We start from the raw sequence: 18,752 nt of genomic DNA on the forward strand, positions 1-18,752 counted from the left end.
TTTAAATGTGCTCTATGTCGCATTCTGTTGGATTTGAGTAGAATCTTTCTCCACTTGCTCTCCAGTCGCCTGCCTTGCTGCTTCAGCCCCCATAGATCTTCCGTATACCAAGGGGCCAATTTTGAAGCAGGTCGGAGGGGTTGCTTGGGAGCAATCGTGTCTACTGCCCTGGTGAGCAAGTTGTTCCAATTCTCAACCAGGGCATCAACAGGATCACCGGCAAAGCCAACACTGAATCCCTCCAAGGCTTCTCGGAATCCTACTGGATCCAATAACCTCTTTGGGTGGACCATTCTAATAGGCCCCTCACCCCTGCGGAGGTGGGAAGTGGCTGTAAGTCCAACCTTAACCAGACGGTGGTCCATCCATGACAGTGGGGAAATCACAGGAGTCCCCATGCACTGAACACCACCCTGATCAGAGTAAAAGACCAAATCAAGTGTGTGACCTGCAATATGCGTCGGTCTAGAGACCATTTGGGATAGGCCCATAGTTGTCATGGCCACTATGAACTCCTGAGCTGCCCCGGACAGAGTGGTCCTGAAACGAACATTGAAGTCTCCCAGCACCAAGAGTCTGGGAGATTCCAACACGGGTTCCGCGACCAAGTCCGTGACCTCAGTAAGGGATTCCGCTGGGCAGCAGGGCAATCGGTACACCAACAGAAGTCCCAGTCTATCCCTGGCTCCCAAACTCAAGTACACACATTCAGTATGGTCCAAAACCCTGACAGGGACCCTGGTAAGGGAGATGTTATCCTTATAGACCACAGCCACTCCACCTCACCGCCCACATCCCCTCACCTGCTCCTCTACAGAATATCCTGGAGGGAGAAGCTGGGACCAAACTGGACCACTAGCCTTCCCCAACCAAGTCTCAGTTAATACGTACCAGGTTGGCCCCTTCGTCCATGATCAAATAATGGATGAGTTCGGGTTTATTTTGGACTGACTGGCATTGCAGAGGAGCAGGGTAAGGCTATGTGGGTTGTTGGCAGTGCTCCCCGAAGTCAAAGAGCTGGCAGGACAGCCGGAAAGGGAGACAGCTATTAAATTTCTGATTACCCTTCCCCTGGAACAGCCTGCTGACCTGCCAACGTTACTTCTTCTATTCCCCAGGATAGCTGCCCCATAGTCAACAAAGGCACCCCCTGTCCCCCTATCTCCAGTCGAACCCAAACACATTACAACAACTTCAATCTAAGTCCAAAACAGCTTAAAACTGACTAAAGAGAAGCCCTCTAGCTCTCGCCCTCTTTCTCCCCCAAAGTGGCTCCCCCAATGGGTGACCCCCTTTGGTGTCTCCCCACCGCTGGTGGGCACACCGCCAGAGGCAGCCTTCCTATAAAGCCCAAAACTGAGCAGATGACCCGAGGAACTGCTGAGTCACTCAGGAGCTGGTCCCAATCCTGCCCACACTTCCCACAGAAGTTACCCTGAGGCTGCAGCCCCATGGGGAAGCAGAAGCAAGCAGGCAATAGCAGAAGGAACCCCAGTACTATGCAGTTGCAAGGTTTTGCCTAATTGCTAGCAGAATTCATAAGACCATTTTATGTACCTGAACAACTAAGTATCACTATATATTGATGTCAGCAGTTATAAATTGAGTTGGTTTTTGTGAATCTTGGTCTCCCCACCCCGCTTGCTTCCCCATAAACGATGCTGGTGTTTCCCACTAATATATTTAAATGTTTCTAGGAACGTTTAGGAATTTTATGCATTTTTCTTTTTACTTTTGCTCTTCTGTATTTGCTGGTCAATTACTGAAATAAAAAATTGCTTGCTTACTTACTTACAACTTCCCTCCGGTGTATTCTCATTAACATCAGAGGTCCTACTCTGCCTTTTTATTTTTTATTAATTTATTGTTGGATTTATATACTGCCTTTCATTAAAAACAATCTCAAGGCGGTTTACAAAAGTTAAAAAAACATACAATAAAATGTCAATAAGAATATTAAGCTAAAAATATAAAAACAAACCAAATTTAAAATCTATAAAATACAAGCATAAAAACTATACACGGGTAAAAACACATAGAAGCAGCAATAAAAACAATCATGTAAAAGCCTGGATAAAAAGCCAAGATTTAACAAGCTTTCTAAAAGCTGTGATGGAGTCTGAGGAGCGAATGGCCACTGGGAGAGCATTCCAAAGTCTGGGGGCAACAACAGAGAAGGCCCTGTCCCGAGTGTACGGCAGCCAAGCCTCCCTCATTGTCGGCACCTGGAGCAGAGCCCCTTCAGATGACCTCGTCAAGTGGGCAGCAACCCCTGGGAGCAGGTGGTCCCTCAAATACCCCGGGCCCAGGGCCCAAACCGTTAAGGGCTTTAAAGGTCAAAACCAGCACCTAGAATTGGACCCGGAAACGAACTGGCAGCCAGTGCAACACTTTCAGAATGGATGTGATGTACTCCCGTCGGGCAGCTCTGGATAAAACCTTAGCAGAACCGGTAAAATCTCCTCATCCCGATTGGCTCTCCTACTGACCAACAGTACCTCCATCTTGTCTGGATTCAATTTCAGTTTATTAGCCCACATCCAACTCATCACGGCCTCCAGCCCCCGATTCAGGACATCCACCACCTCCCTAGGATCAGATGACAAGGACAGATAGAGCTGAGTGTCATCTGCATATTGCTGACAACTCAGTCCAAGTCCCTGGATGACCTCTCCCAGCGGTTTCATGTAGATGTTAAATAGCATGGGGGACAAGACCGAACCCTGCAGGACCTCACAGGCCAATGGCCATGGAGCCGAGCAGTAGCCCTCAGCACCACCTTCTGGACCCTCCCCTCAAGAAAGGACCGGAACCACTGCAACGCAGTACCTCCGACTCCCATACTAGAGAGGTGGCCCAGAAGGATACCATGGTCGATGGTATTGAACGCCGCTGAGAGGTCCAGCAGAACCAACAGGGACGCACTCCCCCGTCTAGTTCCCGGAGTAGGTCATCCACTAGAGCGACCAAGGGAGTCTCAGTCCCATACCCGGGGCGGAAGCCAGATTGAAAAGGGTCCAGATAATCTGTAGCATCCAAGACCCTCTGCAGCTGGGATGCCACCACACGCTCTATCACCTTGCCCAAAAAGGGCAGGTTAGAGACCAGTCTATAGTTTTCCAAGTTGGAGGGATCAAGGGATTTTTTCCTGCCAACTAAGGTGTAGTGGGCGAGTTCAAGGGGCAGGGCCTTTTTAACTGTAGCTCCGGCTCTGTGGAATTCTCTCCTCAGGGAAGCCTGCCTGGCCTCACCCTGAGCTTGTTTTATTATAAAATTAAAACCTGACTTCCTTGGCAGTCCTTTAGGTTTACTTGCCTGGGTTTTTTCCACTACTGCTTTGCTTTGAGACTTTCCAGTGATCACTTTTGTCTGCCTCTGCTGAACAATTGGCTGGTGTGGTTTTTTTTAAACCACTCATGTTTTTTTAATATTCTGCTGAATTTTCATATTTTAGATGCTATTTCTGTATTTTGTTCTTGACTTTTTTTTTTTGCTTTGTTTTCTGATGGTGTTCATGTTCTGCTATCAGCTGTGTTTGAGGGGTTTTTGTTGAATAAAGTGAAAATAAAATATAACCCGTTTTTAAAATTTTGTTTTTCAGATTCCGCAAGTACTGGTGAAGCTGAAAAAATATCCCCAAGGAGAAAAGGTAAAACTATTCCAGGGATCCATTGATTAAACAATCCAGCTGCATTGATTAAACAATCCAACATATTTAATGGGGGATTTAAAACTGAGGCAAGTTGTCCTAGTGCTGATGCTACAGTTGAGTGCTAAAGTTAAGGGCAATCATAGGAACTGGCAAATTCAGAGAGAGCTGTTTGGCTATTAGTTATGAAAGCTAAGAATCAAACCGCCACATTCAGAGGCAGGATGCCTCTGATTTCCAGGTTCTGAGGACCAACAAAAAGGCACACCTGTCTCCACCATGCTGTGAGTTTCCCAGAGATAGGTTGGAGACAGTGTGCTGAACTAAATGGCCCTTTGGTCTGTTTAGAAAAGGCCACCCAGTGAGTTTATGGCTAAAGTATTTCCAGTTCAACCTAAAGGCCATTTATGGTGGTCTTTAAGAGAGCTAGGTACAAATGAATCAGGCTTGAAGTTTGTGATGTCACACATACACACACCCCGGTTTTGTTTTTATTACTTGTTGAAATTTTCCCTTTCAAACGTTCAAATATATATAAATATATTTATATTTATTTATATTTATATATTTAAAAGAAAAGCATAAAGCTCTAAATTCCACATAATCTGGAATGGGCCGGATTGCTGGTCTTGTGGTAGCAAGCATGACTTGTCCCTTTGCTAGTCAGGGTCTATTCTGGTTGCATTTGAATGGGAGACTACATGTGTGAATACTGTAAGATATTCCCCTCGGGATGGGGCCGCTCTGGGAAGAGCACCTGCCTACTTGCATGCAGAAAGTTCCAAGTTCCCTCCTTGGCATCTCCAAGATAGGGCTGAGGGAGACTCCTGCCTGCAACCTTGGAGAAGCCGCTGCCAGTCTTGGCAGCTTCCTATGTCTTCAGTTTTAAATCCTATTAGTCAAGGGGATATCTTCAATTTATTGGTTCATCCTCCCATCTGTTGCCCAGACCACAATATGCCATAAGCAAAAGAAAAAAGAAAAAGAAAAAGTAACACTTCACCGGTGTGCCTAGAGGCACACCGGTGAAATGTTACATTTTTCTTTGCTTATGGCAAATGAAGCAATTTAATCAAATTGCCTCATTCTCCACACAAGGGCAAGTTAGCCCTATATGTTTATCAGTTTATCAAACATGGGAGACAGTTACTTTTTTGCCCCATTAATGCCAATAATTTAATACAACATAGTATGCAAAATAGACAGTGAGAGCCAATTTATATAGTGCCATATGAGAAACAGAATTTTGGCTTGTTCTTATATGGGAGTGAGGTCCAGTAAAGAATTCATAGACTCTTTACATCTAAGGAAGGAAATCCTGTCCTCTTGTGCAAATTGCAGGATTTCACAGAAGATGTGAATTGCGCTTTTGAGTTCCTACTGAAGCTGACGCCACTGTTGGACAAGGCTGATCAACGTTGCAAGTAGGTTCCCCTTCCTTGTGGCTCTCTTGTGACTGGTGTCTGGACTCTGCTTGTCAGGCGAGTGTAGCGTTTAGGTATGGGATGTAGGGTTATGAGATCTGTGGGTCTGACTTGACGTTTCAGGATTTTTGTCACCTCCTCAGCATTTCCAAGGAAAGGAATGAAGTCTCAAGAGTGCAGGCTCAGAAGTTAGGCAGCAGCCTCTGCTGTACCTTGCACTAGATTGTGTGCTGTTTTGGCTTGTGGACAGAAGAAAGGGCCTCTGCAGTTAATCTTTTGGGAGGCTCAAATGCAGTGACCTGTTCTCTTAGATTTGTTGCGGGAGCGGGGGGGTGGAGGGCAGGACTTGATGAGCAACTTCCACTGAGCATTGTGGTGGTTCAGCAGGGGTTTAAACCAGGTTCTTCACAACTCACCCCAGACTGGCCAATAGCAGACAACAGAAAAGCAGAAATTAGCTCTGTTTGTTATGAAATTGGGATCTTTGAAAGCACATCACTGAGGCATCCCCCCCCCATCCGGCCTCGGTGGGACACCGCAAATGATCGGATTCAGGGAACAACCAACCTTGTAAACAGAATCTACTGTGCACTGATTTGCTGCTGACGTTGCAACTAGAACTGTTTGTTCTGCATGTTAGATTAAGACCAAAACTCCCCAATGCATGAAGCAGTCAATGGTGCTCTTGCATAAAATAGCATTTCAAATCAATTGGGTCCAATTTTCTTGTGCCCAGCACTTGAACACTTTGTTCTGTTGCAGAGACATAAACACAGGCCTGGGTGGCACTTTTTAAATGCTTAATCTTTTTGCCAGGGCTGGGTATACTCCTGTGCTAAATACATAAGACAAGTTCTTTAGAAAGGAAGCTTGGGGAGGAATAGAGTCACTCCTGGACTATGTATGTTTCATGCTCCTGTGATCTTGCTGTACAAGTGCAGGATATATCCGGTGAGAGCCCAAACTAGACATCTGTATTGTGGAATGCCATGCTTAAAACTCCCCATATTCTTCTTTTACCTAAAGTACTTAGTAGTAGTAATACCACAGCATTTGAAATATGCTTTTTAAAAGTGTAAAATGGCATAACTCCCATGTCGTCCATGCTTGGAGGGGCAGCAGGGCTACAGGTATGGTAGATACAACTTGGATTTTATACAACCTAAGGCATATCCGACACGTCACCTGCTGGAAGTCCTTCTCCAAAGACCCATATAGGTATACAGCTGCTTAGCAATTTTATTATTATTATTTTTACATTTATATCCCGCTCTTCCTCCAAGGAGCCCAGAGCAGTGTACTACATACTTGAGTATCTCTTTCACAACAACCCTGTGAAGTAGGTTAGGCTGAGAAAGAAATGACTGGCCCAGAGTCACCCAGCTAGTTTCATGGCTGAATGGGGATTTGAACTCAGGTCTCCCCGGTCCTAGTCCAGCACTCTAAGTACCATCCAGAGTATCTGAGGGCTCTCCTGCACTTGTCAAGTTGCATGCAAGCTCTTGCCTGCAACATGCCTTTGATCATTCATAGGGGATTGTAGTGGAACCTGGGGAAGGAGGTAGTCTCAAGAGTACACAGATTTTGACTAGCTTGATAGCCAGCCATGGTTTCCCGTTGTTGGTGAGGCTCAGGTTTCCTGCTCCATAAAGACAAAATAAGTGTCTCTTCTTTAGGGATGTGCATGGAACTGGGCAGGGGAGGCTCTAAGGGCGGGGGAGGGTACACTTACCTCTCCCACCACTCTTCCCCTGCTGGTGCTCCGTTTTTAGAAAGTTCATTGGGGTGGCAGCGTACCTCCCTGCCACCCTGTTTTCCCCCTTTACTGGAACTAACTGGAAGTATCTGATGTGCCTGTGCACGTTGGTGTGGGCGCACGCACATGCCCGCTGTGTGTGCACCCGCCACGTGCAGGCGTGTCAGATACTTCTGGTTAGTTCTGGTAAAAGGGGCAAATGGGACAGCAGGGAGGTACGCTGCTGCCCTGATGGACTTTCTAAAAACGGAGTGCCAGCAGGGGGAAGAATGGTGGGAGAGGTAAGTGCACCCTCCCCCACCCTTAAAGCAGCAGCCCCTGCCTTCAAACCGGCAGAACCACCCACCGTTTGAACCGGTTCGGAGGCCCATAAAGGGCCTCTGAACCAGTTCCATGCACATCCCTACTCTTCTGTACCGGCTGTCCAGCAAGGGTTTTGTTTTTTTTACAGGAGAAGGAGCGTTGGTCATTGTGTTTTTGTAACAACCCCTTCCAACCCTGACAGTTGGCATCAGAACCCAGGCTCATCAGTGAAATGATTGGCAAGACACAAGAAGAAGTATTACCCCCACATGTAATTTTCAGAATCCACATCCACAAGTTTTAGTGATGGCCACCAGCTTAGATGGCCTTAAAAGGGGGGTAGAGATATCCACGGAAGATGAGTCTTTTCAGTTTTGTTGGCGGTATGCTACTTCCATGTGCTGAAGCTATATGCCTCTGAATATCAGTTGCTGGGGGACAACAATGAGAGAGAGCTATCTTCTTCCAGCAGCCTTCTCTCGTTGCCCTGCATCCCTCTTAAAGTATGCAGAGGTTGGACCCGATCTTTGCAAGCGTTGAAAGCGGGTGTGGATGGATGCCTGCCAGTAGCCTCTTTTCTTTGCTCTCTGCCCCCTTTAGAGCTTGCAGCAGTTAAATTGGGGACTAGGAGCAAAAACATTTTTGGGGAAATTTGAACATGATTATGTAGATCCATACTCTTTAGTACTAAAAATCTACCAGTCTATGATTTTGATAAAAAATAAACTTGGGGGTGGGTGGCTGAAAATGCAGGTTCCACCCTTTCTTCTTTTCTTGAACAATCTCTAAATTGATAATCTTTTCTCAAACTTGTATTCTAACATTCAAATCTGTTCAGAATACAAGCTTATGGTTAGAATGACCAGATAGGAAAACAGGGCAAGTTGGATAATGAAGGTTGAAATAAACAGAGAAGGATAAAACATTCAGAGCCCAAGAAGGAGGATATTAGCATAATGAAGATGAACAATAGCCTGAATTTAAACTACAATCTTAATACGTCAAAAGGAAGACATGAGCAGATCTTTGTCTAGAGCAGTCATTTATGTAATACAGTACATATAATAGTTCGACTCATATAGCAGCACACTCTGCTCTGCACTCCTTGTTTGCTGCATATGTCTAATGCATGAAACGAAGCAGGCAGTGGTCTTGCCACCTATTTTATTGGAAGTAGGGCCTTGGTTTTTCTCTCCCTCTTCCACGAGGATGTGCTGCTTGATGTTGCAGATAAGAGGAGGCATGTGAATGCAGGTTTGAAATGCATACAGAGGAAGTGCAGTTTGAATTGTGTATTCTTAGAATTGAATGAAGGCTTCAGTTAACTGGAGGACAGGGATTGGAGTGATGAAGGGGGATAGGTGCATGGTCTGAACATACAGCCTTGCAAATAAGGCTGCAAAATGTACTAGCCCATAAAGATATTTATTTTATGTACCTGCTGACATGTACTTGTATCAATAATTTGTGGGAACTAACAGGAAAAATAGAACCAACTCTCTGGAGCTCTGGAATTGAGCAGGAATTGAGTGACTTTTGACAAGTGTACAAATGTACACTTTATTTTAAAATATTATATTTTGCCATTAAAATAAATGTTTTCCAGAGTGAGCAGCACATACAAAGTTGAAAATACAACCAAATAATTACAAGAAAAAACAAAGCAGCAGATAAAAAGAGCATCGCTAATTTCAGCAGGGCTTAAGCAGGGCATTGAAAGGCCTGGAAAAATAGGCTTTTTACTTGATTAAAAAAAAATGACAAAGTTGGCACTAGGCAAACCTCTATGGCAAGAACATATGTTGGGGTCCACATTGGCACCCATAAGAATATTGTGCAAGTGTTGTACTGTAGAGCAGATCAATCTACAGCAGCAGTGTCAAATGGACTTAACACACATTCAGACATAAATCTTTAAAACAAAATAACTACTTAGGATTCTTTATGCTCTGCATTTCAAACCATGCATTTTCTCTTTCTCCTTGAGCAGGACTTGTATCATCCCCTTCTTAACTTACTATATGCCATCTAGTGTTCTTTGCCTAAATGTCCCACTAGAGATTGGTCTTCTCCCTTGACCCCCATTATTTGCCACATTCCTTCTGATATTTGTACATGTGTTTTTTTGTGGTGTTCCAGCTGTGACTGCACAAGCCTTCTCCTTCAGGAATGTAGCAAGCAGGGCCTGCTGTCTGAAGCCAACATGAACAACCTTGTAGCTAAAAGGTAGGCTTATCTAACTTTGTGTTTAAAAATAAGTAAATGTGTGGACCACGAGCAGGGGAAAACGGTCCATGGGCATTTTCAAAAATCAGTGTGTGGACTGCTGTCTGCAGACCTTGGTCAAAATGTGTGTTGGTTAGAGAGAATTAATAATAGCCTACCACTCTTACATTTTCAACTCCTCCAGTAACCTTTATCCCCCCTGCCCCAGTTTCTCTATGACCCTGAGAACTTGAAATTAACTTAGTTTTTGTTCAAGTGAACCCTAAAACCCTGAGAGCTGAAAATCTGTGCCAGATTACTTGTCCTCAAAGTTAAGAGCCAAGACCTCTGTGTAAAGTTCATTGTTCTGAATTGTTCTGAATTTTCATCAAAAGGTGGTAGGACCAGGATTTAATTTTGTTCATGAGGTATAGAGGAGTAAATGAGGGACCATCATAAAATAGTGTTGTACCTTCATTAAAACCCTCATCCGGATTTAGGGGTAGATTTCTACCCTCTCCTCCGCTGCATAAATGTGCATAAATAGGCAAACTACTGCACTCTCAGCTGTGTTCTTATTGTTATACTCTGGTACACTCACTTGTCATAATATTTATTTTACTACAAGTTTGATACAGAATAAAAAACTGCCCCCAAATGGATGGACTCCTTATGGTAGGGTGGTTTCTATCCCATTCCCCTGTTAAGTCAATTGGGAGAAAAACTACCCCAGAAATGAATGGACTTTCTAGCCCATTCCCACTTTAAGGGATAGGAGAGAGCACCCTGTTTCTCTTTGGAAACTTCAGTTTTGTCTCTCCTTGCAAGCTCAATTGACCTTGAAAGAGGATAGAGTCTGAAAAATAGTCTGAGGCACTGCATAGTTCTATGCTCCTGAGTTATGGCAGATGAAACCAGTCTCTCTCCCTCCCCCAGTGTCAGACCTAGTGTTTGGAATGAGTAAATAATTCAGAAGCATCTGACCTTGCAGAGGAAGGGACTTTTGCCACCAGAACAAAACCAAAAGCATCACAACAGCAGAAACCATAACATGTCAGCCTCAATAAGCCTGGCATCAGTGGATCAACTATCCACAGTACATCTCTGGTCATTTCCCATTTCTCCTAATCGGACACAGCCCCAAAAAGGGGCTTCGTTCTGTGGCCCTGATGTTATCGCAAGTACAGAGTGTGGTGGGGAATAACTATTTTCCCAACTGGCAGACGCTCTTTTGAGCAAGGAGTTGACCAATGTAGGTAGACACTATGAGACCCAAGAAGCCAGAGATGCACCCACATTCCCCCACAGATGCAACTATATTTACAAAGGGAACCATTGTCATCTGCGTTTGGCTTAGATGGACAGAAGACATGGGTTTTATATGTATATACAAGAAGCTTGTGTCCAAGGATAGCTGACAAGAAACCAAACAAAAGATGTGACAATCATGGGAGCCTGGCTTGTAGATTGCACTTGACCAGCTACCGAACCTGTGATGAGTCGTTTACAGTGAGTCCTTTCAGCTGAAATGCTGAGAACAGAGATGCTGAAGCATGGATTCATTAGTGTAGGTTTTGAAATGTTCGTTTTTCTTAGCTGACCATTCCCATTCTCAGTGGATTGTGCAGTCACACAGGTTGCTATGCTTGGAGTGTGGGGGTCACCACTTCACTCCCCTGAAGTGAAATATTAAATCATTATAGGTTCTGCGATCTACAAAAGTTGAGGGGCCATCCAGTGTAACCAATGGGACTACTTGGGAGTAGAAAGCCATACACATGAGTAAGACATGACGAAGGCTAAGCAGTTCTCCATCCTCTAATTGCAACCTTGATTGTCTTCCTCCCGCCTCACTCAGGACTGCTGACCGAGAACATGCACCACGTTTAAAGTCTGCTGAGAATGCTAACATTCAGCCCAACCCAGGCCTCATCCTGCGAGCGGAGCCCACTGTCACCAATATCCTGAAAGTAGGTGCTGTTCTAGTGATGACATCCTGAACGCAGAATGCTAATCTTTCCAGAACTACTATAACCATTATGTTCCCTCCCTAGCTTCCTCTAAAGATCCTAGGGCAACGTTTTACTCACAGGGTGCTTGTGAGACTAGAGCTGCAATCCTAAACATGCTTACCAAAGAAGAAGTCCCATTAAACTTGGTAGGACTTCACTTCTGAGTAAACTTGGTTACGATTGCAGTATAAGTTAGGAGGAGAGAAAGTGACTTGCTAAAGGCCAAAACATGAGTGACATGGCTGAGTGGGGATTTGGACCAGCTTTACCCTTATGGAAGCTCAGCACTTTAACTACTGTAGGGCACACAGCCTCCTTGAAAGTGGCAGCCTGTCTGTTTGGCTTCATTATTTGATGATGATGATGATGCTTGCTGGCATGAAGATGTTTTGTTGGATTTTTAGCAATTCTGTTATATGGTTTTGCGGAGCAGGGTGGGGGGCTAGGAGGGGACACAATCTGTCATTATGAACCAAAACACAGAGCGAGTAAGAGCGCGAGTGCTGCATTATACGTGTTTGTTGATATATATTAAACATTTATGCCTTTTGTGCACATGTGAAAAAGCTGTGCTTAGTTCATCCCAAGCCAAGTTCTGGTTCCAGACATACAGGCATACCACTTGTTGGAGCAGACATCTCTCTCTTTCTCTTTTCCCATCTTCTTAGTATTTACTTTCATAACTACCCTGGTCTCTGTGATGCAGCAGCTCTGTAGGCAGAACAGTAGCCATAACTATAGCTTGTTCATTCAGACATTATTCCAAACAGTCTTCTGCAAATACACTTTAACCTGTGACTTCGGATTCTGGTTTGCTGGCCACTTGCAAATAATTCAGACACTGCTCCAGGGAGTCTAACCTAAACTTGAATTCAGAAACCAGTCCAGAAGTTTTGCAGTGAACTGGAATGGAACCAGAACTGAACCCCTAAACATGAAAAGTAATAACCAGTTCAACATATGTGGTTCAGTAATCAGGCACTTGGCTTTCAGTTATATGACTGAAGTCTTTTTTTAACCAGAAGGTAAAAAATATGTATTGAACCTGAACCATAGTGATATCCAATTTTTTTTTAAAGTCGTTTGATTCCCTGCTACCATACCCTAGCTTCCTTAACAGTAGTTTTATGTGATGTCAGAATGAAGCCAGAGACAAGCTTCCATCATAATTTTGTTTCCAAAACCTTCATATTTCTTTATGTAATATGGGGTTTAGATTTGTTGGGCACTGGGCACTGAAATATGGAGTTTAGATTTGTTAGGCACTAGGATACATTTTGGGGAAAGCAAGGCCTGCACAAAAGGGATGGGCTGCACTTGAACCAAGATGGAACCAGACTGCTGGTGCTTAAAATCAAAAAGGTTGCAGAGCAGCTTTTAAAATGACACCTGAGGAACAGCCAGTGGGAGCTGGGCAGTATCCTGTGTGGCAAAAACCATCCTTTAAAGTGTGAGGGTGCAAAGAATTCAGATAAAACAGAAAGGGACAGAGCAGAGCCGCATAAAGAGCAGACGGGAGCCGGTGCCAGCAGGTCAAAGAGTCAAAAGAATAGCATACATCAGGTGAAAGACTCAGCGTATAGGTGCTTATATGCCAATGCCAGAAGCCTCCGAGCCAAGATGGGTGAGCTGGAGTGCTTGGTTGCTAACACAGAAATAGATATAGTGGGCATAACAGAACATAATGGTGGAACAGTGAGAACCAGAGGGACACTGTTATCCCTGGGTATAAACTCTATAGAAAAGACAGGGAGGGGCACCTTGGAGGAGGGGTAGCAATGTATGTTAAAGACGGGATAGAATCTAACAAGCTAGAAAACCTAGGTGGACTGGAGTCCTCCACAGAAATCCTGTGGGTGACAATACAAGGCCTGAAAGGGAACGTGCTACTGGGGATGTGCTATCGCCCTCCGGATCAAAACGCCGACAGTGACTGGGAGTTGCAGGAGGAAATCAGGGAGGCGTCAAGGACAGGCAGGGCTGTAATTATGGTTGACTTCAATTACCCACACATAGACTGGGTAAATTCACAGTCAGGTAAAGACAAAGAGGTCAAATTTCTAGATACGCTAAATGACTGTGCCCTAGAACAGTTGGTCTTGGAACCAACCAGAGAGAAGGCGACCTTGGACCTAATTCTGAGTGGCACCCAGGACCTGGTGTGTGATGTCAGTGTCATCGACCCTCTAGGAAACAGTGACCATAGTGCCATCAAATTCAGCATACATGTGGGAAGAGAATCACCAAGGAAGTCTAACATGGACATTTTGAATTTCAGAAGAGGAAACTTATCCAAAATGAGGAGTATGGTGAAAAGAAAGCTGAAAGAGAAAATCAGGAGAGTCACTTCGCTCCAGAGTGCATGGAGTTTACTCAAAACCACAATACTAGAAGCCCAGTTAGATTGTATACCCAAAAGGAGGAAAGGTACCACTAAGTCCAGGAGGATGCCAGCGTGGCTAACGGGTACTGTCAAGGAAGCCATAAAAGGGAAGAAGACTTCCTTCCAAAATTGGAAGGCCTGTCCAAATGAAGAAGACAGAAAGGAACACAAACTCTGGCAAAAGAAGTGCAAGGTGACAATAAGGGAAGCAAAAAAAGAGTTTGAGGAACATTCAGCTAAAAGCATCAAGGGGAATAACAAAAATTTCTTTAATTACACCAGAAGCAGGAAACCTAACAGGGAGGCGGTTGGACCATTAGACAATGAGGGAGTGAAAGGGATTATTAAGGAGGATATGGAGGTTGCAGAGAAGCTAATGTCTAGAAAAGAAGCTAATGTCTAGAAAAGAAGCTAATGTCTAGAAAAAACTAGAAAGCTAATGTCCTTTAAAAATTACTGAAACCAGATGTTTTCTATCCCCCAGGAAAAGTTAAACTCAGGGCATGAGTTAACATCCTTCATCCAGGATTTCACAATTTCAATAAGGCAGGCAGGATGGAAAGTGGCCAGGTTTAATGATATCCTTCATATCCTTACAAAGGATGTATTGGATTACATCCAATACATTAGCATTAGAGTTCTTTGTGTCTGTCTTCACGGCAGAGGATACTGAGTATATACCTGAAGCAGGCTTTTTAGGGATGGAGACTAGAGAGCTGAGTCAAATAGAAGTGACAAGAGATGATGTTCTAAACTGTCTGGAAAAACTGAAAGCTAACAAATCACCAGGGCCGGATGGCATTCATCCAAGAGTCCTCAAAGAACTCAAATGGGAAATTGCTGACCTACTTGCAAAAATAAATAACCTATCCCTGCAATCGGGCTCTGTACCAGAGGACTGGAGAGTAGCAAATGTAACACCGATTTTCAAAAAGGGATCCAGGGGCGATCCGGGAAATTACAGGCCGGTTAGCCTAACGTCCGTTCCAGGCAAATTGATGGAAAGCATCCTCAAGGATAAAAGTGTAAAGCACCTAGAAGAACAGGCCCTGCTGGGAGTGAGCCAGCATGGCTTCCGCAAAGGTAAATCTTGCCTCACCAACCTTTTGGACTTCTTTGATAATGTCAACAAGTGTGTGGATCAAGGTGATCCAATTGACATAGTATACCTGGACTTCCAAAAAGCTTTTGACAAAATTCCTCATCAAAGACTCCTGAGGAAACTTAGCAGTCATAGGATAAAGGGACAAGTACATGTGTGGATTGCTAACTGGTTGAAAGACAGGAAACAGAGGGTAGGGATAAATGGAGAGTTTTCATAATGGAGGAAAGTAAGAAGTGGGGTCCCCCAGGGATCTGTCCTGGGACCATTGCTTTTTAATTTGTTCATAAATGAACTAGAAGCAGGGGTAAGCAGTGAGGTGGCCATATTTGCAGATGATACCAAACTCTTCTGGGTAGTGAAATCTAAAATGAATTGTGAGGAGCTCCAAAAGGATCTCTCCAGTGGGGGAGTGGGCGACAAAGTGGCAAATGCGGTTCAATGTTAGCAAGTGTAAGATGATGCACATTGGGACGAAAACCCCCAACTTCAAGTATATGCTGATGGGATCTGAGCTGTCGGTGACTGACCAGGAGAGGGATCTTGGGGTCATGGTGGACAGCTCATTGAAAGTGTAAACTCAATGTGTGGCAGCTGTGAAAAAGGCCAGTTCCATTCTAGAGATCATTAGGAAGGGGACTGAAAATAAAACGGCTAATATTATAATGCCCTTATACAAAACTGTGGTGCAACCACACTTTACACTTGCTAACATTGAACCGCATTTGACTAGATGGGCTTCCTTGGTCCTGATCGGGCAGGGCTGTTCTTATGTTCTTATGTGTACTCTGTATTGGGTCCCAGATTCTTTTTCTCCTGAGGTGACAGTTACACACCACCATGTTGCTGAGAGGCTAACCATTCACATCCCCTTCTTCAGATCTCCACAGTTGTGTCCCTGATGTTCTGTGCAACACTGCATGCAAACAGTCAGGAACCTGTCGCAGCTATATTCCTCTCTTGCTTTATTTCTTTGCCACTCCAGACGATGGATTCAGACCACTCAAAATCTCCAGAAGGGCTGCTGGGTGTCTTGGGACATATGCTGTCTGGGAAGAGTTTGGATCTGTTGCTGGCAGCTGCAGCAGCTACAGGGAAGCTGAAATCCTTTGCTCGGAAATTTATCAAGTGAGTGCGTGTGTGATTGGCCCCTATCACCTCTCAAAGCTGAGAGGTCAAATTTTTGCTAAGATTAGGAAGGGTAGGAAGGGTTTTATGATTAATGTTTTTTAATGTGCTTGAAGGCTGTGTGCTTCTCTTCTCTGGTCCTGGAGTGCACAACTGTTCAGATTTATTTTTATTTCTTAAAAGAGCAAACGGTATGTTTGCAAGGCTTCCCCAGTGATCTGGGAGATGGGATTTTGTGCTGTTGCCATTCAAAATTAGTTTGCAAGATTTTTTTGCACAAAGTCTAAAATATAGTTACTTTAGCTCAGGATGCTGAATGACACTCCTCTTCCCCCAGTCTGTGTAAGGCTCACACTGTGTATAGGTCCAGATCAACATCTTTTCTTCCAGGCATAATTTAGCGGTGAGCCAATGCACAAGACCAAAGCACCCCCAGTCATTGGTCTTTCAAATGGCGCTGTGGTCTACTGGTGGCCGCTGTCTTGTTTTTGTGTTCACCTTTGCACAATTTCATGAATTGTGTGGCTGTAAAGCCCAAGCCTCAGAAGTATTTTAGGCTGGGTCTAACCATTGCAGAAAGCAAAAACAGTAGCCCTGCATTATGATCTCCTCTCCCTGTAACTTCTCATAAAGCAAAATGTGTGATCTGACATTAGGGCTGCCATGTTTGTTGAAGAGAATCCTGGGAAGCAGCTGTCAAAGTTGGGGTGGGTGCAAATTTTAAAAAACCCTTCTTTTTTTGACTGGGTTTGGAAAGAGTGCTCTCGTGGGGCTATTAAACCTCCCCAAAATGACTAATTTACAGGCATGCTCAGGCCTAGTCGTTCTTGAGCATATCAGGCAAGATGGAGGCCTCCGCTCCTACCTCTCGTTCTGAGCAAACATTTTTTCCTATAGGATGAGTATATATTTATTTTTGATCCCGTAGCTAGGAGAAGAAGCTGAAGAGTGCTGCAAAATCTTCAAAGCCATGTGATGGTGTGCTGTATTTCTGTTGCAAGGTTCTGAATTGGCCCACTCCATAGACGCTACAAGCTCGCCAGAGCTAGCGCTGGAATGTAGCAATGGCTGTGTGTCTTCCACAGAAGGTGCCGTGCAAGGGCAGAGTGTGGTCCTGGCTGCACACTGAGAGCAGCAGCCTTCTCCTTTCCCCTTGAGCACGTTTCCAGCCCTTAAGCTTAGCGGTAGCCTTGTAAGTTGTTGGGCAGTGTCAGGTGAATTCTCAGAACTCTGAACAGGAGGGGACACGATGAGATCTTAATGGAGTGGGGCTTCAGTGCCTCACGCTGCTTGGAAACAGTCGTTTAATGTTGTGAACTACCTTGGGCATTTTGCATGGAGTGGAAAAGACAGCGTTGGAAAACATTTAAATCAACACAACTGCATTATTTAGGTGTGATCCAGTGTTCAGCTGCTCTTAGGAGAGAAACTGGGCTACCTGGGTGCAGAATTACAAATTACTTTGATGCCTCTCAGTTCTGGTGGATGGTGGTTCCTGCCTGTGCACTGCCCCCTACTGATGGCATGGCAGCATGTACAGCCTGTGGCCTGCTGGCTGGGGGGTAGGTGGGTGAGTCGGTGAGGCTTTTGTAATTTAAGCCGCTTCCCATTTGTAGGGAATTCCCACCCCACATCTTCCCTGTTTTGGGATGTGTAGCATGTCTGCACATAGGGCAGCCACTCTGCTACAGACAGAGTGATACTCGACATTTGTATAACACTTCAGAGTAGGGCAGCACAAGTTCAGCCTCCGGCTGCTGTTGGACTACGATGCCCATCAACCTAAGCCACAGTGGCCAGAATACAGGGATGATGGAAGTTGTAGTCCATTTGGAGGGCTGAAGTTGCACAGCCCTCCTCGGGAGTGTTCAGAGTATTTCGCGTGCGTTATCCTGGTAGTGCTTGCTGATCTGTCATGCAGAGCGGTCATATTGCAGCCTTACTGGGCAGTATTATCCTATTGTAGATTGGTTGCGATTTCAACTGGAGACATTAGCCACTCTGTTATGCAAGTGTGATAAACATAACTTTATGTGGTTGGGACTCATCATGGGATTTTGGTTTGCTGTTGGATGCCTTGCTTGCCATGTCGATATGTCTCTTTCCACAGAGCAGCCAAAAGGGGTCATAGCTGGGTGGAAAAGCTTCAGCACAAAGAGCTGGATTTTTTTTTTAAAGGGAAAAAAGCAGTGAACTAAGAGAGGACCGATGGATGTAGGGATTCGAAAGGTTATGTCCGAATTGGATTGGTATGAAGAGCAGAGGATTACTGCGTTGGGGCAATGCCAAGATTGAAGTCCCATCTAAATTGTGTATTCAGCCTTTTGTCTTGGTTTTTCCTCATCTGTAAAATGGGTATAATTGTGACTTGCCTGATCCTTTTAGATTGCTTTGCACATTAAAATGATCTTCCAAAAGCGGAGGCAGTTATGAGATTTGATTTGCTCTCCACTGACAAAAATGCTTGCTCTTTTCTTTTCCTTTCCTTTCCTTGTCCTCTCATTTAGGCTCAATGAATTTACCAAGCATATCAGTGGTGAAGGCTGTAAGTCTTTGTTCTCTTAACATTCTTTTTTGGTTTGTTGCGGGGGGGGGCGGGGGCGGGGGAACCAATAGTTGCTGTTGCTCCTCATGAGACTCCAGGCTTTCATGGGTTAACTGGAAAGTTCTGTTGGCGGGGAAGGGAAGCATTGAAAGCAAGCCATGGTGCCGGGCAGAGGAGGCAGCGCCAGCACGGCATTCCCAGTGCAACAAGGGGGTATTGAAGTTATGACTGGGGTCTCTTTGTCT

At 44.7% G+C, this 18,752-nt stretch overlaps 1 protein-coding gene across 7 annotated transcripts in view; it reads left to right on the forward strand.

The window, feature by feature from the left end:
- MED24 (mediator complex subunit 24) overlaps positions 1 to 18,752 on the forward strand; it is a 154,632-nt gene that overhangs the window by 29,094 nt on the left and 106,786 nt on the right. For all 7 annotated transcript variants that reach the window (XM_053259100.1, XM_053259098.1, XM_053259097.1 and 4 more), the window contains 6 exons: positions 3,602 to 3,649; positions 4,991 to 5,073; positions 9,272 to 9,358; positions 11,196 to 11,307; positions 15,820 to 15,962; positions 18,470 to 18,507. In XM_053259100.1, the coding sequence (XP_053115075.1) occupies positions 3,602 to 3,649; positions 4,991 to 5,073; positions 9,272 to 9,358; positions 11,196 to 11,307; positions 15,820 to 15,962; positions 18,470 to 18,507 (511 nt within the window). The remainder of the gene's footprint in view (positions 1 to 3,601; positions 3,650 to 4,990; positions 5,074 to 9,271; positions 9,359 to 11,195; positions 11,308 to 15,819; positions 15,963 to 18,469; positions 18,508 to 18,752) is intronic.

Source organism: Hemicordylus capensis, chromosome 6 (genome assembly GCF_027244095.1).
Source record: "Hemicordylus capensis ecotype Gifberg chromosome 6, rHemCap1.1.pri, whole genome shotgun sequence".
NCBI lineage: Eukaryota > Metazoa > Chordata > Lepidosauria > Squamata > Cordylidae > Hemicordylus > Hemicordylus capensis.